The sequence below is a fragment of the Xenopus tropicalis genome, chromosome 3 (assembly GCF_000004195.4).
Source record: "Xenopus tropicalis strain Nigerian chromosome 3, UCB_Xtro_10.0, whole genome shotgun sequence".
Taxonomy (NCBI): domain Eukaryota; kingdom Metazoa; phylum Chordata; class Amphibia; order Anura; family Pipidae; genus Xenopus; species Xenopus tropicalis.
This window is the reverse complement of record NC_030679.2, coordinates 151,391,388-151,415,957: the sequence shown is the minus strand read 5'-3', so window position 1 is coordinate 151,415,957 and position 24,570 is coordinate 151,391,388. Positions and strand designations below refer to the sequence as shown.

General features: G+C 57.6%; 1 protein-coding gene across 1 annotated transcript; it reads left to right on the top strand.

Annotated features, from left to right (window-relative positions):
• Window positions 1-717: 717 nt before the first annotated feature.
• On the top strand, window positions 718-23,735 carry irs2 (insulin receptor substrate 2). Its single transcript, XM_031899599.1, has 5 exons — window positions 718-885; window positions 8,155-8,571; window positions 11,757-12,046; window positions 12,456-14,262; window positions 22,577-23,735. The coding sequence occupies exons 2-5, from the start codon at window positions 8,247-8,249 to the stop codon at window positions 22,582-22,584; spliced, it is 2,430 nt and encodes an 809-aa protein (XP_031755459.1). The 5' UTR covers window positions 718-885; window positions 8,155-8,246; the 3' UTR covers window positions 22,585-23,735.
• The last annotated feature ends 835 nt before the right edge of the window (window positions 23,736-24,570 follow it).

Sequence of the window (24,570 nt, the reverse complement as noted above, 5' to 3'; positions counted from 1 at the left end):
AATACATACCCCCCTATAATCCCAAATACATACCCCCCTATAATCCCAAATACTAACCCCCTATAATCCCAGATACATACCCCCCTATACATACCCCCTATAATCCCAGATACATACCCCCCTATAATCCCAAATACATACCCCCCTATAATCCCAGATACATACCCCCCTATAATCCCAGATACATACCCCCCTATAATCCCAAATACATACCCCCCTATAATCCCAGATACATACCCCCCTATAATCCCAGATACATACCCCCCTATAATCCCAGATACATACCCCCCTATAATCCCAAATACATACCCCCTATAATCCCAATACATACCCCCTATAATCCCAGATACATACCCCCCTATAATCCCAGATACATACCCCCCTATAATCCCAGATACATACCCCCCTATAATCCCAGATACATACCCCCCTATAATCCCAGATACATACCCCCCTATAATCCCAGATACAAACCCCCTATAATCCCAGAAACATACCCCCCTATAATCCCAGATACATACCCCCCTATAATCCCAGATACAAACCCCCCTATAATCCCAGAAACATACCCCCCCCCCCCCCCGGGTCTCTGTCCTGAGGGAGCGGCTCGGTGCCCGGGGGTTTCTCTGGCGCTGCAGTTCCCGGGGCCGCCGCTGGGGGCGCAGGGAGGAGAAGGCGGCGGTAGGACCCGGCGGTGCGGGAAGGTCTCGCCATGGGAGGAGATCGAAGAAAACAAGTTTAGTTGGAGCCGCTGCCCCCTCCCTACTGCCCCCCCCTTACTGCCCATTCACCGGGCACTGCCCCCCCCCAGCCCTCCGCCTGTACCCGCCGGGCCCGCACTGCGCTCGGCACATGGACTCTCCTGGCCGCATCCTGGCGCACACGGTACCGGGGCCGCTACACTGGGGGGGGGGATACTGGGGGGGGGGATACTGGGGGGGGGGCGGTAGGACTAACGGAGCTGCTTGGGCCGCGCTATACGGCTCTGCTGTTACAGCTGGGGGGGGGCAGTTAGGGGCTGGGGGGGCAAAGTAAGCGCTGGAGGTCGGGGGTAGGTTACAGGCTGCACAGGAAGCATGGGGGGGCACTGAGCATTGCAGTGTATTGGGGGGTGCAGGATTGGGGGGTGCAGGATTGGGGGGTGCGGAATACAATAATTGTGGCTCAGGTTCAGGGGTGCAGAGGGGGGGTCTGAAGTTTGGGGGGGTTGCAGAAAGTATTGAGGGTAAGTACATAAAGGGCTGCAGGATTTGGGGGGCAAAGTGAGCATTGCAGTGTATTGGGGGGTGCAGAATACACATAATTGTGCCTTAGGTTCAGGGGTGCAGAGAAAGTATTGTAATTAAAGGGGGGCTGGAGTTTGGGGGGGGTTGCAGAAGTATTGAGGGTAAGTAGATGAAGGGATTTGGGGGTGCAACCTGAGCAGTGCAGGATTGGGGGGCTCAATACAATAATTGTGCCATAGGTTCAGGGGTGCAGAGGAACTATTGTAATTAAAGGGGGGCTGAAATGGGGGAGGTGCAGAAAGCATTGAGGGTAAGTAGATGAAGGGATCCAGGATTTGGGGGTGCACAGAAAAGCTTTTGAGACGCAGCAAGCAGTGATTGTCGGGGGTCCAGGCTTTGGGGGGCACAGGCAAGCCTGCATGTAATGTAAATCTTAGTTTTTAGGGTGCACAGAATTGATTAAATTCCAGGGGGGCAGAACTACTCATTTACCTATTTAGGGGTTCCTTGTAGAGAAGGTAAGTATCTGGGGGCCCCCTGACCCCCCCAGTAACTGTGCCCCACCTTTCTCAGATATTGCTGAGTGACCCCCCCCCCCAGTAACTGTACCCCACCTTTCTCAGATATTGCTGAGTGCCCCCCCAGTAACTGTACCCCACCTTTCTCAGATGTTGCTGAGTGACCCCCCCCCAGTAACTGTACCCCACCTTTCTCAGATATTGCTGAGTGACCCCCCCCAGTAACTGTGCCCCACCTTTCTCAGATATTGCTGAGTGCCCCCCCAGTAACTGTACCCCACCTTTCTCAGATGTTGCTGAGTGACCCCCCCCCCAGTAACTGTACCCCACCTTTCTCAGATATTGCTGAGTGACCCCCCCCCAGTAACTGTACCCCACCTTTCTCAGATATTGCTGAGTGCCCCCCCCAGTAACTGTACCCCACCTTTCTCAGATGTTGCTGAGTGACCCCCCCCCCAGTAACTGTACCCCACCTTTCTCAGATATTGCTGAGTGACCCCCCAGTAACTGTACCCCACCCTTTCTCAGGTATTGCTGAGTGACCCCCCCCCAGTAACTGTACCCCACCTTTCTCAGATATTGCTGAGTGCCCCCCCAGTAACTGTACCCCCACCTTTCTCAGATGTTGCTGAGTGACCCCCCCCCCAGTAACTGTACCCCACCTTTCTCAGATATTGCTGAGTGCCCCCCCAGTAACTGTACCCCACCTTTCTCAGATGTTGCTGAGTGACCCCCCCCCAGTAACTGTACCCAACCTTTCTCAGATATTGCTGAGTGACCCCCCCAGTAACTGTACCCCACCTTTCTCAGATATTGCTGAGTGACCCCCCCCAGTAACTGTACCCCACCTTTCTCAGATATTGCTGAGTGACCCCCCAGTAACTGTACCCCACCTTTCTCAGATATAGCTGAGTGACCCCCCCCAGTAACTGTACCCCACCTTTCTCAGATATTGCTGAGTGACCCCCCCAGTAACTGTACCCCACCTTTCTCAGATATAGCTGAGTGACCCCCCCCAGTAACTGTACCCCACCTTTCTCAGATATTGCTGAGTGACCCCCCCAGTAACTGTACCCCACCTTTCTCAGATATTGCTGAGTGACCCCCCCAGTAACTGTACCCCACCTTTCTCAGATATAGCTGAGTGACCCCCCCAGTAACTGTACCCCACCTTTCTCAGATATATTTTTCCGGTAACTGGCTTTTTATTTGCCAGTAATTCTCGGTATTTTATTTGCCCCCGGGGCAGTCTGGCCGCGTTGCTATTCCCCCCCCCCCCCGGCCCCAGTGAGAGAACTTTCCCTCTGTGCCGCTCTCGCCCCCCCCGGCCCCCATACGTGCACATTCTCAGGGTAAATGCACATTTGGCGGAACAACGAGCCCTTACACTTGCCCTTAATCAGCTGCTTGTGTGCTGAGCCCCCCCCCCCCGGGTGTTGGGGGGCCACTTTCCTTCTCTGCAAATTTCTGCTTTTGCCTCAGATTTGGTGCAATTTGATTTTATTTGGGGATTTTTTTTTCTAAATCTATAAGTAAAGGCAAAGTATTCCTCTGTATTGCACACCTGCCCCCCCCAAGGCATTCTGGGAAGGGGCCCCCGGCAGTGTTTTATGGAATTTATTCACATTTATAGAAGGATTTGCTTGTAGCAATCAGATTTGTCAGATTTGGGACTTTTTTGCTTAGTAAAGACATTTTTTAATATCTACTATTTTTTTTCTTTTTCATTTATTTTATTTATTTATTTTTTGCAGGGGGGCTGGGAGTTGATAGGCTGGTGGGTTATACCTAGCAGGGGGGCTGGGAGTTGATAGGCTGGTGGGATATACCTAGCAGGGGGGCTGGGAGTTGATAGGCTGGTGGGATATACCTAGCAGGGGGGCTGGGAGTTGATAGGCTGGTGGGTTATACCTAGCAGGGGGGCTGGGAGTTGATAGGCTGGTGGGTTATACCTAGCAGGGGGGCTGGGAGTTGATAGGCCGGTGGGTTATACCTAGCAGGGGGGCTGGGAGTTGATAGGCTGGTGGGTTATACCTAGCAGGGGGGCTGGGAGTTGATAGGCCGGTGGGTTATACCTAGCAGGGGGGCTGGGAGTTGATAGGCTGGTGGGTTATACCTAGCAGGGGGGCTGGAGTTGATAGGCCGGTGGTTATACTAGCAGGGGGGCTGGAGTTAGTGTGGATAGGGGCTGGGTGAGGGTGGATATACCTAGCAGGGGGGCTGGGAGTTGATAGGCTGGTGGGATATACCTAGCAGGGGGGCTGGGAGTTGATAGGCTGGTGGGATATACCTAGCAGGGGGGCTGGGAGTTGATAGGCTGGTGGGTTATACCTAGCAGGGGGGCTGGGAGTTGATAGGCTGGTGGGTTATACCTAGCAGGGGGGCTGGGAGTTGATAGGCTGGTGGGTTATACCTAGCAGGGGGGCTGGGAGTTGATAGGCTGGTGGGTTATACCTAGCAGGGGGGCTGGGAGTTGATAGGCTGGTGGGTTATACCTAGCAGGGGGGCTGGGGAGTTGATAGGCTGGTGGGTTATACCTAGCAGGGGGGCTGGGAGTTGATAGGCTGGTGGGTTATACCTAGCAGGGGGGCTGGGAGTTGATAGGCTGGTGGGATTATACCTAGCAGGGGGGCTGGGAGTTGATAGGCTGGTGGGATATACCTAGCAGGGGGGCTGGGAGTTGATAGGCTGGTGGATATACCTAGCAGGGGGGCTGGGAGTTGATAGGCTGGTGGGATATACCTAGCAGGGGGGGCTGGGAGTTGATAGGCTGGTGGGATATACCTAGCAGGGGGGGCTGGGAGTTGATAGGCTGGTGGGATATACCTAGCAGGGGGGCTGGGAGTTGATAGGCTGGTGGGTTATACCTAGCAGGGGGGCTGGGAGTTGATAGGCTGGTGGGTTATACCTAGCAGGGGGGCTGGGAGTTGATAGGCTGGTGGGTTATACCTAGCAGGGGGGCTGGGAGTTGATAGGCTGGTGGGTTATACCTAGCAGGGGGGCTGGGAGTTGATAGGCTGGTGGGTTATACCTAGCAGGGGGGCTGGGAGTTGATAGGCTGGTGGGATACCTAGAGGGATATACCTAGCAGGGGGGCTGGGAGTTGATAGGCTGGTGGGATATACCTAGCAGGGGGGCTGGAGTTGATAGGCTGGTGGGATATACCTAGCAGGGGGGCTGGAGTTGATAGGCTGGTGGGTTATACCTAGCAGGGGGGCTGGGAGTTGATAGGCTGGTGGGTTATACCTAGCAGGGGGGCTGGGAGTTGATAGGCCGGTGGGATATACCTAGCAGGGGGGCTGGGAGTTGATAGGCTGGTGGGTTATACCTAGCAGGGGGGCTGGGAGTTGATAGGCCGGTGGGTTATACTAGCAGGGGGGCTGGGAGTTGATAGGCTGGTGGGTTATACCTAGCAGGAGGGCTGGGAGTTGATAGGCCGGTGGGTTATACCTAGCAGGGGGGCTGGGAGTTGATAGGCTGGTGGGATATACCTAGCAGGGGGGCTGGGAGTTGATAGGCTGGTGGGATATACCTAGCAGGGGGGCTGGGAGTTGATAGGCTGGTGGGATATACCTAGCAGGGGGGCTGGGAGTTGATAGGCCGGTGGGTTATACCTAGCAGGGGGGCTGGGAGTTGATAGGCTGGTGGTTATACCTAGCAGGGGGGCTGGGAGTTGATTAGGCCGGTGGGATATACCTAGCAGGGGGGGCTGGGAGTTGATAGGCTGGTGGGTTATACCTAGCAGGGGGGCTGGGAGTTGATAGGCCGGTGGGATATACCTAGCAGGGGGGCTGGGAGTTGATAGGCTGGTGGGTTATACCTAGCAGGGGGGCTGGGAGTTGATAGGCTGGTGGTTATACCTAGCAGGGGGGCTGGGAGTTGATAGGCTGGTGGGATATACCTAGCAGGGGGGCTGGGAGTTGATAGGCTGGTGGATATACCTAGCAGGGGGGCTGGGAGTTGATAGGCTGTGGGTTATATCTAGCAGGGGGGCTGGGAGTTGATAGGCTGGTGGGTTATACCTAGCAGGGGGGCTGGGAGTTGATAGGCTGGTGGGTTATACCTAGCAGGGGGGCTGGGAGTTGATAGGCTGGTGGGATATACCTAGCAGGGGGCTGGGAGTTGATAGGCTGGTGGGATATACCTAGCAGGGAGGCTGGGAGTTGATAGGCTGGTGGGATATACCTAGCAGGGGGGCGGGGAGTTGATAGGCTGGTGGGATATACCTAGCAGGGGGGCTGGGAGTTGATAGGCTGGTGGGTTATACCTAGCAGGGGGGCTGGGAGTTGATAGGCTGGTGGGATATACCTAGCAGGGGGGCTGGGAGTTGATAGGCCGGTGGGTTATACCTAGCAGGGGGGCTGGGAGTTGATAGGCTGGTGGGTTATACCTAGCAGGGGGGCTGGGAGTTGATAGGCTGGTGGGATATACCTAGCAGGAGGGCTGGGAGTTGATAGGCTGGTGGGTTATACCTAGCAGGGGGGCTGGGAGTTGATAGGCTGGTGGGTTATACCTAGCAGGGGGGCTGGGAGTTGATAGGCTGGTGGGATATACCTAGCAGGGGGGCTGGGAGTTGATAGGCTGGTGGGATATACCTAGCAGGGAGGCTGGGAGTTGATAGGCTGGTGGGTTTATACCTAGCAGGGGGGCTGGGAGTTGATAGGCTGGTGGGATATACCTAGCAGGGGGGCTGGGAGTTGATAGGCTGGTGGGATATACCTAGCAGGGGGGCTGGGAGTTGATAGGCTGGTGGGATATACCTAGCAGGGGGGGCTGGGAGTTGATAGGCTGGTGGGATATACCTAGCAGGGAGGCTGGGAGTTGATAGGCTGGTGGGATATACCTAGCAGGGAGGCTGGGAGTTGATAGGCTGGTGGGATATACCTAGCAGGGGGGCTGGGAGTTGATAGGCTGGTGGGTTATACCTAGCAGGGAGGCTGGGAGTTGATAGGCTGGTGGGATATACCTAGCAGGGAGGCTGGGAGTTGATAGGCCGGTGGGTTATACCTAGCAGGGGGGCTGGGAGTTGATAGGCTGGTGGGATATACCTAGCAGGAGGGCTGGGAGTTGATAGGCCGGTGGGTTATACCTAGCAGGAGGGCTGGGAGTTGATAGGCCGTGGGTTATACCTAGCAGGGGGGCTGGGAGTTGATAGGCTGGTGGGATATACCTAGCGGGGGGGCTGGGAGTTGATAGGCTGGTGGGATATACCTAGCAGGGGGGCTGGGAGTTGATAGGCTGGTGGGATATACCGTAGCGGGGGGCTGGGAGTTGATAGGCTGGTGGGATTATACCTAGCGGGGGGCTGGGAGTTGATAGGCTGGTGGGTTATACCTAGGCGGGGGGGCTGGGAGTTGATAGGCTTGGTGGGTTATACCTAGCAGGGGGGCTGGGAGTTGATAGGCTGGTGGGATATACCTAGCAGGGAGGCTGGGAGTTGATAGGCCGGTGGGTTATACCTAGCAGGGGGCTGGGAGTTGATAGGCTGGTGGGATATACCTAGCGGGGGGCTGGGAGTTGATAGGCTGGTGGGATATACCTAGCGGGGGGGCTGGGAGTTGATAGGCCGGTGGGTTATACCTAGCAGGGGGGCTGGGAGTTGATAGGCTGGGTGGGTTATACCTAGCAGGGGGGCTGGGAGTTGATAGGCTGGTGGTTAACCTAGCAGGGGGGCTGGGAGTTGATAGGCTGGTGGGATATACCTAGCGGGGGCTGGGAGTTGATAGGCTGGTGGGATATACCTAGCAGGGGGGCTGGGAGTTGATAGGCTGGTGGGATATACCTAGCGGGGGGCTGGGAGTTGATAGGCTGGTGGGTTATACCTAGCGGGGGGGCTGGGAGTTGATAGGCTGGTGGGTTATACCTAGCGGGGGGGCTGGGAGTTGATAGGCCGGTGGGTTATACCTAGCAGGGGGGCTGGGAGTTGATAGGCTGGTGGGATATACCTAGCGGGGGGGCTGGGAGTTGATAGGCTGGTGGGATATACCTAGCGGGGGGGCTGGGAGTTGATAGGCCGGTGGTTATACCTAGCAGGGGGCTGGGGAGTTGATAGGCTGGTGGGGCGGGGGGCTGGGAGTTGATAGGCCGGTGGGTGGCTGGAGTTGATAGGCGGGGGTGCTAGCAGGGGGGCTGGGATTGATAGGCTGGTGGGATATACCTAGCAGGGGGGCTGGGAGTTGATAGGCTGGTGGGTTATCTAGCAGGGGGGCTGGGAGTTGATAGGCTGGTGGTTATACCTAGCAGGGGGCTGGGAGTTGATAGGCTGGTGGGTTATAGGCTAGCGGGGGGGCTGGGAGTTGATAGGCTGATGGGATTTTGCTGAATATTAATATTGACCAATCACAGACTCTTGGGGGCGGAGTCGCTCAATATCTGTGGAAATTCTGAAACTGTTTATTTTTTATTCCCAGGAAATATCTGGGATTGTGTTTAGTGTTCATGGCAAGATCCAGCGTGAGCGCTGCGCGGGGGCGTCGCCATTAGATCCGACCAATCACAGGCCATGGAGGACATCAAGAAGTGCGGCTACCTGCGCAAGCAGAAATCCATGCGCAAAAGGTACTTCGTCCTGCGCTGCCCCGGAACCCGCGGCCCGGCCCGCCTGGAATACTACGAGAACGAGAAGAAGTTCCGAGTGGCGGAAGGATCGGGCGGCCCGCGGGGGGTGCTCAACCTGGAGGAGGCGTTTGGCGTCAACAAGAGGTCAGATGCCAAGAAGCGGCACCTACTGGTGATCTACACGCGGGACGGGGGGCTGGGCGTGTCCGCCGACGGGGAGGAGGAGCAGGACGAGTGGTACCAAGCCATCCTGGAGGTGCAGGCACAGGGTAACTATCCGCTCCCGGGGGCACGTGGGGGGGCAGGGGGGGCACAGAGGGATCTCCATAAGGTAGAACCAGACGGCTAGTCCTGTTGGGGTTGGGGGTAAGGTAGAACCAGACGGCTAGTCCTGTTGGGGTTGGGGGTAAGGTAGAACCAGATGGCTACTCCTGTTGGGTTGGGGGTAAGGTAGAACCAGATGGCTACTCCTGTTGGGGTTGGGGGTAAGGTAGAACCAGACAGTCCTGTTGGGGTTGGGGGTAAGGTAGAACCAGACGGCCAGTCCTGTTGGGGTTGGGGGTAAGGTAGAACCAGATGGCTACTCCTGTTGGGGTTGGGGGTAAGGTAGAACCAGACGGCCAGTCCTGTTGGGGTTGGGGGTAAGGTAGAACCAGACGGCCAGTCCTGTTGGGGTTGGGGGTAAGGTAGAACCAGACGGCCAGTCCTGTTGGGGTTGGGGGTAAGGTAGAACCAGACGGCCAGTCCTGTTGGGGTTGGGGGTAAGGTAGAACCAGACGGCCAGTCCTGTTGGGGTTGGGGTAAGGTAGAACCAGACGGCCAGTCCTGTTGGGTGAGGGGGTAAGGTAGAACCAGACGGCCAGTCCTGTTGGGGTTGGGGGTAAGGTAGAACCAGACGGCCAGTCCTGTTGGGGTTGGGGGTAAGGTAGAACCAGACGGCCAGTCCTGTTTCGGTATCGGGACACTGGGATATGTTTGTGCATGAAACTGCCTTTTTGTAACTTTCTGCCCTTGAGAGCTGACAGTCATTGTGTACTAAGCCCCAAAACCTGCCGGCCAGTTGCCACGGTAACAGGCTCCACATGGTAATGGTGGGTTGCTATGGACATGATGGCGTCACTATCCTTGTTATTGCAGCATCCTCCCTTAACCCCTGCCTGCGCCCCACGCTGCCTCCCAGTCGTACGATTGCCAGCTCATCCCTTTAATTAGTGGCCCTTAAGGGAGCGGGGGGCGGGGCCAAACCAGTGAGGCCTTGGACTGGGAATTTTCAGAAACACCAGTAATTAAAGGGGAGAATTGGCTGCTGCTCAGTCTGCAGAGAGTCGCTGTCATTAACCCCTTCTTGGTGCCTCCCTTCTCACAGTCATGTGGTATTAATATTAACCCCTTACCTCCAGTGACACATAATTCATCCATATATTAACCCATTAGCAACCAGTTTTATGTGATCCCCATCTTACACACCATGAGATGAACCCCCAAACTAACCCCTTATGTCCCAGAGCCATGTGATGCGCCCAGACAGCTCACTCTGGGAAACCCGCGCCATCTTATCTCTCCTTGTACCAATGCCGTGGCACTGCCCTATTGTGCCCAGGAGGGAGATTTTGTTTTTGGTGTGGGGTTGGGTGGTTGGTTGTACAGCTACGTGGCCACGGCTGTAGTGGGAAGAAGTGGTTGGCATCAGATAAGGTGGTTGGGTGTGGAGTTGGGTGGCTGTGGTTGGCATTGGATAAGGTGGTTGGGTTTAGAGTTGGGTGGCTGTGGTTGGCATTGGATAAGGTGGTTGGGTTTAGAGTTGGGTGGCTGTGGTTGGTGTCGGATAAGGTGGTTGGGTTTAGAGTTGGGTGGCTGTGGTTGGCGTCGGATAAGGTGGTTGGGTGGCTGTGGTTGGCGTCAGTTAAGATGATTGGGTGTGGAGTTGGGTGGCTGTGGTTGGCGTCGGATAAGATGATTGAGTGTGGAGTTTGGTGGCTGTTGTTGGCGTCGGATAAGGTGGTTGGGTGGCTGTGGTTGGCGTCGGATAAGGTGGTTGGGTGTAGAGTTGGGTGGCTGTGGTTGGTGTCGGATAAGGTGGTTGGGTGTAGAGTTGGGTAGCTGTGGTTGGCATTGGATAAGATGATTGAGCGTGGAGTTTGGTGGCTGTTGTTGGCGTCGGATAAGGTGGTTGGGTTGCTGTGGTTGGCGTCGGATAAGGTGGTTGGGTTGCTGTGGTTGGCGATCGATATAGGTGGTTGGGTGTAGAGTTGGGTGGCTGTGGTTGGGGTCGGATAAGGTGGTTGGGTGTAGAGTTGGGTGGCTGTGGTTGGCGTCGGATAAGATGATTGAGTGTGGAGTTGGGTGGCTGTGGTTGGCGTCGGATAAGGTGGTTGGGTGTAGAGTTGGGTGGCTGTGGTTGGCGTCGGTTAAGATTATTGCGTGTGGAGTTGGGTGAATGTGGTTGGCGTCAGATAAGATGATTGGGTGTGGAGTTGTTAGGCTGTGGTTGGCGTCGGATAAGATGATTGAGTGTGGAGTTGGGTGGCTGTGGTTGGCGTCGGATAAGGTGGTTGGGTGTGAGTTGGGTGGCTGTGGTTGGCGTCGGATAAGATGATTGAGTGTGGAGTTGGGTGGCTGTGGTTGGCGTCGGATAAGATGATTGAGTGTGGAGTTGGGTGGCTGTGGTCTGGATAGGTGGTTGGGTGTAGAGTTGAGTGGCTGTGGTTGGTGTTGGATAAGATGATTGAGTGTGGAGTTGGGTGGCTGTGGTTGGCGTCGGATAAGGTGGTTGGGTGTAGAGTTGAGTGGCTGTGGTTGGTGTCGGATAAGATGATTGAGTGTGGAGTTGGGTGGCTGTGGTTGGCGTCGGATAAGATGATTGGGTGTGGAGTTGTTAGGCTGTGGTTGGCGTCGGATAAGATGATTGAGTGTGGAGTTGGGTGGCTGTGGTTGGTGTCGGATAAGATGATTGGGTGTGGAGTTGGGTGGCTGTGGTTGGCGTCGGATAAGATGATTGGGTGTGGAGTTGGGTGGCTGTGGTTGGCGTCGGATAAGATGATTGGGTGTGGAGTTGGGTGGCTGTGGTTGGCGTCGGATAAGATGATTGGGTGTGGAGTTGGGTGGCTGTGGTTGGCGTCGAATAAGATGATTGAGTGTGGAGTTGGGTGGCTGTGGTTGGCGTCTGATAAGATGATTGGGTGTGGAGTTGGGTGGCTGTGGTTGGCGTCGGATAAGATGATTGGGTGTGGAGTTGTTTGGCTGTGGTTGGCATGGGATAGAGCGAGTAGGTGTGGAGCCACATGGCTGTGGTTGGTGTTGGGTAAATTAGGGAGGTATAGATTTGTGCTACCAGTATAGCTTGGGGCATGGGTGGGTGGGAGATGGTTTTGGTGGGTCCTTAATGCCCATTGTGTAGTGAAGGACATATTGTCAGTATTGGGACTAATGTTGTCCTGTTGGTCTGTCTCCTCAGCCCGAGCACTCTCCTCATCTCCAGATGCTCCTGCCTGGCCCGGCCCGGCATTCAGAGAAGTCTGGCAGGTCAGTGTCCGCCCACGAGGCCTGGGCCAAACGCGCAATCTCTCCGGCATCTACCGGCTCTGCCTGGCAGAACGGACCCTAGGCCTCCTCCGCTTACGTTCTGAAAATCCTTCCGTCACCCTACAGCTCATGAATGTCCGGCGCTGCGGTCACTCCGACAACTACTTCTTTGTGGAAGTCGGACGCTCGGCTGTGACAGGTCCAGGAGAACTCTGGATGCAGGTACCTACATATGTAATTTGGTCTCCTTGTTTAATCCCATGTTGGTCCACATTCACTCATGTTGGCCACTCAATCATATTGGCCAATTCTAACTCCAGCTCTTAGGAGCTCCTTAGTGATGGTGGAGCTCTTTCAACCTTAACCTCCCTTGGGCTGGTAGGACATATAGTTCAATGAGGTTGCAAGGCTCCCTTTTGTCCTAGACTGGGATGACCTACTTTAGAAGGGGGGGATAGATACAACCATTGCCCCCCCAACAGGGGCAGTGGGACAAATGTAGAGATTACTGAAGACAAAACTAAAAGATTGACCAACCAAGACCTTAGGGCTTTGGGTGGTTTAGACGTTGGAGTAGATCTACCTCAACCCTACCTGATGTCATTAACCGCGGACATCAATTAAATCCTAGGTGGAAGACTCGGTGGTCGCTCAGAACATGCACGAGACCATCCTTGAGGCGATGAAGTCTCTGAGTGAGGAATTTCGTCCGAGGACCAAGAGCCAGTCCCTCTCATCCACCCCCATCTCTGTCCCATCTCGACGTCACCACCCAAACCCTCCTCCCCCGAGCCAAGTGGGCATTTCTCGTCGCTCGAGGGCCGAGACGCCAATTGAAAACTCTCCGGTCCCCAAACCCCACTCTTTGTCCAAGGACTATAGTGTCCAATCGCCTGAAGAGGAGGAAGAGGAGAAAGGTGCACGGGTGGAAACCAATGAGTCTTCAGCTGACTACGGCTCTGCTTCTTCTGATGAATATGGTTCTAGTCCCGGTGTGTTGGAAGCCCCGGTGTTCCTACCTCCATCTCCTGGACCAAGAGAAACCAATTACATCTCCATGGCGCTGTATGGGAGAAGATCACTGGTGATGGAGCCGATTTCTACCAATGCCAACGTGCCGGCGGAAGAGGGTAGTAGATTAACTCTATTTCAGGAAGAAGATAATTATGCCATGATGGGCCAACGTGAGCCGCGCCAGGAGACTGGTTACATGCCCATGCTGCCCGGCAGTAACAGGTCCCAGGATTACATGCCCATGACGCCCACCAGCATCTCGCCACCTGCCCCCGTGGAAATGGCCGGTTATGTCATGATGTCACCCCTGGGCAGTTGTTCTCCGGAGATTGAGAGGTTGAGTTGGCCACCGTCCCAGGAGGTATCTGCTGGTAGTTCTGATAGCCACGCCTCTGACTATATGAACATGTGGTCACTGAGCCGCTCCGCCTCCAGCACCCCACCCCCACAGGAGGCTTTTCTGTCCTCACCCGGCGGGCCCTGCAGGGTGCCGGCTTCATACCGTTCTTTGCCTCGTTCATACAAGATGGAGCCGCAGCCATCTGCCCGTGCCTCTTGCTCCTCCTCCTCTGACAGCTTGGAAGAGGTGAATGCTGGGAAGAACCGCAGACCTCTTAGCATCTCCATTGACTCGTGGAACACAGGAACCTTGTCCGGCAACTACCGTCGGCCCCCCAGTCCCGGAGAATACGTCAGCATCCATTTCAGGGCCCCCCAGAAGAAGACCTCAGGGAAGGAAGCCATCGATGCCCCAAGAGAGTCCGTTTCCATGGAGGAGCAGCCCTCGGCGATGCCCAACGGGGACTACACGGAAATGGACTTTGTGCCTCACAGAACTTTACAACCTCATGTAAAAACGAACGAGGAACGGGGAACGAACGGGGAAAATGCCTTCAAACCTGTGGGGAAATTACTGCCGGCCTTGGAGAAGACTTCCTCGGAGAAGGACTCCTGGGCTGTAGATAAAGCCTTGTGGCCAACGACTCTGAGAGAGGCCACAGGGATCCCCATAGAAAGTGATTTAGGGCGCCCCGAAAAGGTTCTGGCACCCAAGCCTTCGGCCGAAGAACCCGAACTGAAGAGCTTGGTGTCTGCGGTGACCGGCTGCAGCCTCAACATGGGGCAGGATCCCCCGATGCGGTTAGACCCCTCCACCCGGAAAAGGCACTGCTCCGAAAGCGTCCGTCCCCCCGCCCCCTGCAACGGAACCCGGGCTGCGGCACTCGAGCCCGGGCTGAACTACATTGACTTGGATCTGTCCAAGGACGCAGCGGGCGGAGTTCCCCCGGCAGTGTTGGTTGGGCAAGGTGGGGCACCGCCCCCCAAGATTGGTTCTCTGGGAGCTCCGCCCAACATCAACACCTACGCCAGCATTGACTTTCAGATGTGTGGGGAGCTGCGCCGGGGCAGCAAGGATGGGACAGGTAATATCCGCTCGTATTAACTTTCCCTTCAATCTCTCTGCCCCATTGCATTGTGGTCTTGCGCTTCCGGTTTAGATGTTGTGTTTGTAATTCTGTCTTGGGCTCCCGGCCCTCTCACCCCCCCACTCTCCCCTCCCCATAGGGCCCCTCTCACCCCCCCCCACTCCCCATAGGGCCCCTCTCACCCCCCCACTCTCCCCTCCCATAGGGCCCCTCTCACCCCCCCCACTCCCATAGGGCCCCCTCTCACCCCCACTCCCCATAGGGCCCCTCTCACCCCCCCCACTCCCCATAGGGCCCCTCTCACCCCCCCACTCCCCATAGGGCCCCTCTCACCCCCCACTCCCATAGGGCCCCTCTCACCCCCCCCCACTCCCCATAGGGCCCCTCGTCACCCCCTCATCTCCCCTCCCATAGGGCCCCTCTCACCCCCCCCCCACTCCCCATAGGGCCCCCTTCCACCCCGCACTCTCCCATCCCCATAGGGCCCCTCTCAACCCCCCCGCCCAACTCCCATAGGGGCCCTTGCACCCCCGGAACCACTCCCCATAGGGCCCCTCTCACGCCCCCCCACTCCCATAGGCCCCTCTCACCCCCCCCCACTCCCCATAGGGCCCCTCTCACCCCCACTCTCTCCCTCTCCTAGGGCCCCTCTCACCCCCCCCCCCCCACTCTCCATAGGGCCCGCCTTCTCACCCCCCACTCGTCACCCTCCCCATAGGGCCCCCACCTCCCCCGCACTCCCCATAGGGCCGCTCTCATCCCCCCACTCCCCCCTCCCCATAGGGCCCCCTCATACCCCCCGCCACCTCCCCCCTCACCCCTCCCCATAGGGCCCCTCTCACCCCCCCGCACTCCCCCCTCCCATAGGGCCTCCTCTCACCCCCCACTTCCCATAGGGCCACTCTCACCCCCCACTCCCCCTCCCCATAGGGCCCCTCTCACCCCCCACTCCCATAGCCCCTCTCACCCCCCACCTCTCCCCTCCCATAGGGGCGCCCTCTCAACCCCCCCACTCCCCATAGGCCCCTCTCACACCCCCCCCACTCCCCATAGGGCCCCTCTCACTCCCCGCCACCCCCATAAGGGCCCCTCTCACCCCCACCTCCCCATAGGGCCCCTCCACACCCCCACGTCCCCATAGGGCGCCCTCTCACCCCCACCTCTCCCCTCCCCATAGGGCCCCCTCTCACCCCCGCCACTCCCCATCAGGGCCCTCTCACCCCCCCACTCCCCCATATGGGCCCCTCTCACCCCGCACTCCCCCCTCCCCATAGGCCCCTTTCACCTTCCACTCCCCATAGGGCCCTCTCACCCCCTCCCCCACTCCATAGGGCCCCTCTATCACCCCCCACTCCCCCATAGGGCCCCTCTTCACCCCCCCACTCCCCATAGGGCCCCTCCACCCCCATCTCCCCCTCCCCATAGGGCCCTCTCACCCCCCCCACTCCCCAAAAGGGCCCTCTCACCCCCCCCACCTCCCCCTCCCCATAGGGCCGCTTTCCACGCCTTCCACTCCCCATAGGGCCCCTCTCACCCCCCCCCCCCCACCCCATAGGGCCCCTCTCACCCCCGCCACTCCCCATAGGCCTCCCTCTCACCCCACCCACTCCCCCCTCCCCATAGGGCCCATCTCACCCCCCACTCCCCACTAGGAGCCGCCTCTCACCCCCCCACTCCCCATAGGGCCCCTCTCAACCCCCCCCACTCCCATAGGGCCACCCTCTCACCCCCCCCCCCCACTCCCATAGGGCCACCTCTCACCCCCACCCCCTCTCACTCCCATAGGGCCCCTCTCCCCCCCCACTCCGCCAACCATAGGGCCCCTCTCACCCCCCCCCACTCGCCCTTAGGGCCCCTCTCACCCCCCCACCCGCCATAGGGCCCCTCTCACCCCCCCACTCCCTTAGGGCCCCCTCTCCCCCCCCACCCCACCCCATAGGGCCCCTCTCACCCCCCCCACATCCCCATAGGCCCCTCTCACCGCCCCCCCACACTCCCCATAAAGGGCCCCTCTCCATCCCCCCCCCCACTCCCTTAGGGCCCCTCTCACCCCCCACCCCCTTATGGGCCCTTCTCACCCCCCCACTCCCCCTCCCCATAGGGGCCAGCTCTCACCCCCCCCACTCCCCATGAAGGCCCCTCCACTCACCCCCCCCACTCCCCATAGGGCCCTCTCACCCCCCACTTCCCTAGGCCCTCTCACCCCCCACTCCCCCTTCCCCATAGGGCCATCTCACCCCCCACTCGCCCATAAAGGCCTCCTCTCACCCCCCCCCCCAACACTCCCCATAGGCCCTCTCACCCCCCCACTCCCCAATAGGCCCTCTCACCCCCCCACTCCCCCCCTCCCCATAGGGCCCCTCTCACCCCCCCACTCCCATAGGGCCCCTCTCACCCCCCACTCCTCCATAGGGCCCTCTCACCCCCCCCACCCCATAGGGCCCGCTCTCCCACGCAACTCCCCATAGGGCGCCCTCTCCACCCCCCCCCACTCCCCATAGGGCCCCTCTCACCCCCCCCCCACTCCCCATAGGGCCCCTCTCACCCCCCCCCCCACTCCCCATTAGGGCCCCTCTCACCCCCCCACTCCCCTTAGGGCCCCTCTCACCCCCCACTCCCCTAGGGCCCTCTCACCCCCCCCCCCTCCCCATAGGCCACCTTCACCCCCCCCACTCCCCATAAGGCCCCCTCTCACCCCCCCACTCCCATAGGGCCCCTCTCACCCCCCCCCCACTCCCCATAGGCCCCTCTCACCCCCCCACTCCCCATAAGGCCCCCTCTCACACCCCCCCACTCCCCATAGGGCCTCTCTCACCCCCCCACTCCCATAGGCCCTCTCACCCCCCCACTCCCCATAGGGCCCCTCTCACCCCCACTCCCCATAGGGCCCCTCTCACCCCCCCCACTCCCCATAGGGCCCCTCTCACCCCCCACTCCCATAGGGCCCTCTCCCCCTCCCCATAGGGCCCCTCTCACCCCCCCCCCACTCCCATAGGGCCCCTCTCACCCCCCCCCCCACTCCCATAGGCCCCTCTCACCCCCCCCCCCACTCCCCATAGGGCCCCTCTCACCCCCCCCACTCCCCATTAGGGCCCCTCTCACCCCCCACTCCCCATAGGGCCCCTCTCACCCCCTCCCCCCACTCCCCATAGGGCCCCTCTCACCCCCCCCCACCCACTCCCCCATAGGGCCCCTCTCACCCCCCCCCACTCCCCATAGGGCCCCTCTCACCCCCCCCACTCCCCATAGGGCCCCTCTCACCCCCCCCCACTCCCCATAGGGCCCCTCTCACCCCCCCACTCCCCATAGGCCCCTCTCACCCCCCCCACTCCCCATAGGCCCCTCTCACCCCCCCACCCCCTAGGGCCCCTCTCACCCCCCCCACTCCCCATAGGGCCCTCCCCCCCACTCCCCATAGGGCCCTCTCACCCCCCCCCCACTCCCCATAGGGCCCCTCTCACCCCCCCCCCACTCCCCATAGGGCCCCTCTCACCCCCCCCACTCCCCATAGGGCCCCTTTCACCCCCCCCCCCCACTCCCCATAGGGCCCCTTCACCCCCCCCCCCACTCCCCATAGGGCCCCTCTCCCCCCACTCTCCATAGGGCCCCTCTCACCCCCCCCCACTCCCAATAGGGCCCCTCTCACCCCCCCCCCACTCCCCATAGGGCCCCTTTCACCCCCCCCCACTCCCCATAGGGCCCCCTTTCACCCACCCCCCCACTCCCATAGGGCCCTCTCCCCCCCCCACTCTCCATAGGGCCCCTCTCACCCCCCCCCCACTCCCAATAGGGCCCCCCGTATTATCCTCTCTGTCTCCCCCCCCATATTGTCCTGTCTCCCCCGTATCATCCAGATATAAAACATTGGTTATCAGCCCCCTGTACTTGCGGTGCTGCCCGGGGGGGGGGCAGTTTAATAATCAGCGTGGGTTCCCAGGTGGGGGGGGGGGGCAGAATGTTCCGCACACACTATGGGCTTTGTCCCGGCCTCTCTGTAGGGCAGAAATGAAAGCGGACCCGGGGTATAAATAGAAGGGCTGGATCCCCCGTAAGGCGATTGGCCGAGAGCTGCAGGAATTCCTAGACAGTCGGAGGGTTCCAGTTGCCCCCCCCCCCCTGAGGCTAATTATACCCCTGCCGCTGCCCTGTCATTCTATTCAGCCCCAGTTTGTTGGTGTGTGTGGCCCTAAGGGGCTCCATGGGGCCCGACCCCCCAATGCACGTCTCACACAGATACATTGCTCTGGGCTTTACTTGCCCTTTAACTGGCTCGGGGCCCTGTCACTGCAGCAAAGGAGCCAGGCCCCCCCCCCCTATTGCACGGCACGTGGGTAATTAATTATGGCTATTATTGCCAAACTCAGTGTATACAGGGAATGGAAACCACACCCACATGAAGACAACCAATAGAAACGCACTTTACAGCTACATTAATTTAAAGGGCAAGTAAACATGTCATTGCTGCAGTCGTATCTGCTACAGTTTTGGGGCCCAATATCTGTCATATTAAAAATAATCACAACCTCTGGGGGGGCTGGGGCCCCCAGGCCCATACAACACATCTGGCATGTGCCCCCCCCCCCAGTAGCCCCTCGGGCCCATTTCTCGCCTGGGATTATTTATGGCCGGACAGATGGGCAGAGAAGCACAGACAGCTGGGAGTTGCCGGGCTTTGTACAGAGCTGGGGGGCTGCCATCTCCCCCCATTGCTCTCACCCAAATGACCGCACCCCCTCCCAGGGAAACACCCCCATTCCTGCCCCAGGCTGCCATTCTCTCTCCCTTCCTGAGAAAATAACCTTTCCTCTCATTCCTGCCCCCCCCCCTCCCCACTGATAACATAGAGCTCTTTGTAACGGCAACCGCTACATTTATATTTCTATCCACATATACTTCCCCCTATACATATCTCTCCCCATCATACGGGGGTCCCGGGGGGCTAAATCACTTGCACAGCAGAACCTTTAGCTCGGAAAGGCTCCATATATACATAGTAACTGCTATAGTAGGGAGAGATGTGCCTATAGTAGGGGGGATAATAGCCTCTGGGAAGGGACTGGGGCTGTGGGATAGCAGGTATAGTAGGGAGAGATGGTGCCTATAGTAGCAGTGGGGGGATAATAGCCTCTGGGAAGGGACTGGGGCTGTGGGATAGCAGGTATAGTAGGGAGAGATGTGCCTATAGTAGGGGGGATAATAGCCTCTGGGAAGGGACTGGGGCTGTGGGATAGCAGGTATAGTAGGGAGAGATGGTGCCTATAGTAGCAGTGGGGGGATAATAGCCTCTGGGAAGGGACTGGGGCTGTGGGATAGCAGGTATAGTAGGGAGAGATGTGCCTATAGTAGGGGGATAATAGCCTCTGGGAAGGGACTGGGGCTGTGGGATAGCAGGTATAGTAGGGAGAGATGGTGCCTATAGTAGCAGTGGGGGGATAATAGCCTCTGGGAAGGGACTGGGGCTGTGGGATAGCAGGTATAGTAGGGAGAGATGTGCCTATAGTAGGGGGGATAATAGCCTCTGGGAAGGGACTGGGGCTGTGGGATAGCAGGTATAGTAGGGAGAGATGGTGCCTATAGTAGCAGTGGGGGGATAATAGCCTCTGGGAAGGGACTGGGGCTGTGGGATAGCAGGTATAGTAGGGAGAGATGGTGCCTATAGTAGCAGTGGGGGGATAATAGCCTCTGGGAAGGGACTGGGGCTGTGGGATAGCAGGTATAGTAGGGAGAGATGGTGCCTATAGTAGCAGTGGGGGGATAATAGCCTCTGGAAGGGACTGGGGCTGTGGATAGCAGTATAGTAGGGAGAGATGGTGCCTATAGTAGCAGTGGGATAATAGCCTCTGGAAGGGACTGGGGCTGTGGGATAGCAGGTATAGTAGGGAGAGATGGTGCCGTATAGTAGCAGTGGGGGATAATAGCCTCTGGGAAGGGACTGGGGCTGTGGGATAGCAGGTATAGTAGGGAGAGATGGTGCTATAGTAGCAGTGGGATAATAGCCTCTGGGAAGGGACTGGGGCTGTGGGATAGCAGGTATAGTAGGGAGAGATGGTGCCTATAGTAGCAGTGGGGGATAATAGCCTCTGGAAGGGACTGGGGCTGTGGGATAGCAGGTATAGTAGGGGAGATGGTGCCTATAGTAGCAGTGGGGGGATAATAGTCTCTGGAAGGGACTGGGGCTGTGGGATAGCAGGTATAGTAGGGAGAGATGGTGCCTATAGTAGCAGTGGGATAATAGCCTCTGGGAAGGGACTGGGGCTGTGGGATAGCAGGTATAGTAGGGAGAGATGGTGCCTATAGTAGCAGTGGGATAATAGCCTCTGGGAAGGGACTGGGGCTGTGGGATAGCAGGTATAGTAGGGAGAGATAGTGCCTATAGTAGCAGTGGGGGGATAATAGCCTCTGGGAAGGGACTGGGCTGTGGGATACGTAAGGGAGTATTAGTTGGGCAGTAGGAGTAGTAGTTGGGCAGTAGGAGTAGTAGTTGGGCAGTAGGAGTAGGAGTTGGGCAGTAGGAGTAGTAATTGGGCAGTAGGAGTAGTCGTTGGGCAGTAGGAGTAGTCGTTGGGCAGTAGGAGTAGTCGTTGGGCAGTAGGAGTAGTAATTGGGCAGTAGGAGTAGTAGTTGGGCAGTAGGAGTTGGGCAGTAGGAGTAGGAGTTGGGCAGTAGGAGTAGTAGTTGGGCAGTAGGAGTAGTAGTTGGGCAGTAGGAGTAGTAGTTGGGCAGTAAGAGTAGTAGTTGGGCAGTAGGAGTAGTAGTTGGGCAGTAGGAGTAGTCGTTGGGCAGTAGGAGTAGTAGTTGGGCAGTAGTAGTTGGGCAGTAGGAGTAGGAGTTGGGCAGTAGGAGTAGGAGTTGGGCAGTAGGAGTAGTCGTTGAGCAGTAGGAGTAGGAGTTGGGCAGTAGGAGTAGGAGTTGGGCAGTAGGAGTAGTCGTTGGGCAGTAGGAGTAGGAGTTGGGCAGTAGGAGTAGTCGTTGAGCAGTAGGAGTTGGGCAGTAGGAGTAGGAGTTGGGCAGTAGGAGTAGTCGTTGGGCAGTAGGAGTAGGAGTTGGGCAGTAGGAGTAGTCGTTGGGCAGTAGGAGTAGTCGTTGGGCAGTAGGAGTAGGAGTTGGGCAGTAGGAGTAGTAGTTGGGCAGTAGGAGTAGTCGTTGGGCAGTAGGAGTAGTCGTTGGGCAGTAGGAGTAGTCGTTGGGCAGTAGGAGTAGTAGTTGGGCAGTAGGAGTAGGAGTTGGGCAGTAGGAGTAGTCGTTGAGCAGTAGGAGTAGTCGTTGAGCAGTAGGAGTAGGAGTTGGGCAGTAGGAGTAGGAGTTGGGCAGTAGGAGTAGTCGTTGGGCAGTAGGAGTAGTCGTTGGGCAGTAGGAGTAGGAGTTGGGCAGTAGGAGTAGTCGTTGAGCAGTAGGAGTAGGAGTTGGGCAGTAGGAGTAGGAGTTGGGCAGTAGGAGTAGGAGTTGGGCAGTAGGAGTAGTCGTTGGGCAGTAGGAGTAGTCGTTGGGCAGTAGGAGTAGGAGTTGGGCAGTAGGAGTAGTCGTTGAGCAGTAGGAGTAGGAGTTGGGCAGTAGGAGTAGGAGTTGGGCAGTAGGAGTAGGAGTTGGGCAGTAGGAGTAGTCGTTGGGCAGTAGGAGTAGGAGTTGGGCAGTAGGAGTAGGAGTTGGGCAGTAGGAGTAGTCGTTGGGCAGTAGGAGTAGGAGTTGGGCAGTAGGAGTAGTCGTTGAGCAGTAGGAGTAGGAGTTGGGCAGTAGGAGTAGGAGTTGGGCAGTAGGAGTAGGAGTTGGGCAGTAGGAGTAGTCGTTGAGCAGTAGGAGTAGGAGTTGGGCAGTAGGAGTAGGAGTTGGGCAGTAGGAGTAGGAGTTGGGCAGTAGGAGTAGTAGTTGGGCAGTAGGAGTAGTAGTTGGGCAGTAGGAGTAGGAGTTGGGGAGTAGGAGTTGGGCAGTAGGAGTAGTCGTTGGGCAGTAGGAGTAGGAGTTGGGCAGTAGGAGTAGGAGTTGGGCAGTAGGAGTAGTCATTGGGCAGTAGGAGTAGGAGTTGGGCAGTAGGAGTAGGAGTTGGGCAGTAGGAGTAGTCATTGGGCAGTAGGAGTAGGAGTTGGGCAGTAGGAGTAGGAGTTGGGCAGTAGGAGTAGGAGTTGGGCAGTAGGAGTAGTAGTTGGGCAGTAGGAGTAGGAGTTGGGGAGTAGGAGTTGGGCAGTAGGAGTAGTAGTTGGGCAGTAGGAGTAGGAGTTGGGGAGTAGGAGTTGGGCAGTAGGAGTAGGAGTTGGGCAGTAGGAGTATAGGGAGTGAGGAGCAGGAGGGCCCCATTGAACTCTCTCTCTCTCCACAGAATGCTGAGAAACCGAAGCGACGCCCCCGTAGCCACGCCCCCCGGATCACAGCGGCCGGAGGAACGGGAGGATCGGCGCAGGGGGCGGGGCCGGGGGGGGAATATTTTTGCACTTCTGTATCGTTAATGTTTGCAACGTGTCCGTGTTGTTGTTCTGTCGTTACGCAGGTGCCTTGTGTTACGCAGGAAACGCCATTGTGCCAGCCTTACCCCCCAGCGCCCTGGCACCGCCCACAGCGCCCTGGCACCGCCCACAGCTACAGGGAATGGGGCCCCAGGGCCCCTGCAAAGGGAATTCATGCCAAATGTCATTATTTTCTCTGCTCTGTGATAGGTGCGTTGGCGCTAGCGGGCATGGGGGGGCGCTCATACCCATGGAACATAGGAACCGGGGTGCCACGTATGGGGGGACACTATGCACCCCTCTCAGGGGGAAGGGTTAAGCTGCCAAATTACCCAGAATGCCACTGGGGTGCTTACTGATAGCGATGGGTACAAGGGGGCGGGGCTGTAGCCTCACAGTGGGACATGGTGCTTTATTATTTGGGGGGGGGGGGGGGGGTCGTGCTTAAAGGTACAGAGACTTGTGGCACCTTAAGGAGCTTTCTGGGTCAGGTGAAACCGACAGCGAATCAGAAAGTTCTTGCAGGCGTTTCGCCAAAAAATAAATGGAAACTTGAATGTGGGGCGGGGCTTCCCGGAGAGATCCGGCCTCCAGTTCTGATACCAAATAATAATAATAATAACGAGATATAAAGTTGTGTTTATGGAATTGAGATATAATATATGGCTAAATAGCGAGAGAGGGAGGAGCCACGGTGCCGCCGGGGGCGGGGCACAGGTACCGGCGCCAATTAAAGCCAAAGTAGAGACTAAAGACTTGAACTAAGAGTTGGTGCTCCCCTCACCCCCCCGTGTTTGTGAATGAATGGAACATTCCAGTAGCGATAGGGGGGTGGGGCCGCAATCTGAGCCAATGAGGATGCTTCTATAAAATAAGCCTGTGATAGGGCAATGGTACAGCCGTTGCCATGGTACCGACCACCCTTTCACTGAGGCAACGGCCGCTGCACACAATGTTGGGGGGTCCTCAATGAAAAGAGGTTTATTGTCCTGAATAAGCTAGAACCCCAACAATAAAGCCTTTCAACCCAGTCTCCCCTCCTTATTGTGTCGCTCACTCCGGAACGGCCTGCGGCGGGATGTTCCTGCTGAATTGTGCTTAGTACAGGGGAATCCCTATGTGCCATAGTTTTATGGTATCTCTCTGTACAGGCTATGAGCAAACTTAGGGGGCTGTTCCTGCTGAATTGTGCTTAGTACAGGGGAATCCCTATGTGCCATAGTTTTATGGTATCTCTCTGTACAGGCTATGGGCAAACTTAGGGGGCTGTTCCTGCTGAATTGTGCTTAGTACAGGGGAATCCCTATGTGTCATAGTTTTATGGTATCTCTCTGTACAGGCTATGTGCAAACTTAGGGGGCTGTTCCTGCTGAATTGTGCTTAGTACAGGGGAATCCCTATGTGTCATAGTTTTATGGTATCTCTCTGTACAGGAGCGGTTCCCTCAGTAGCGCAGACAGTAGCCTTACAATAGGAAGGCAGGAGCCCCCGTATGAGAGCGGTTGGGTATTTGATCAGTAGATAATGAGGCCTTTATTTGCTTCCCCTGAGCAAACGGTGTAACCAGGCAACTCCCCAGAACCAGACGCTCGTTCTCTTCTCATTGTTGCCTTTAATTTCTGCCCCTGCACTAACCCGCAGGTGGGGTGGGCACAGCTGGCGAGGAGATGCCAGTGTGTGGGGGAAACTGTATATTGCGTGTAGGTGACGGGACCCCTAGCCCTTCTGCACAGCACCCGTGGGTGGGGGTTCCTGCTACACCCCCAGGTGGCATTCACTTTCAGTGTCTTCACAATCACTGTTACCTGCAGTACCGAGTTCTGCCTGTTCCCAGCTCCATAGCGAATAGTGGGACAGCGCCCCCCCAGTA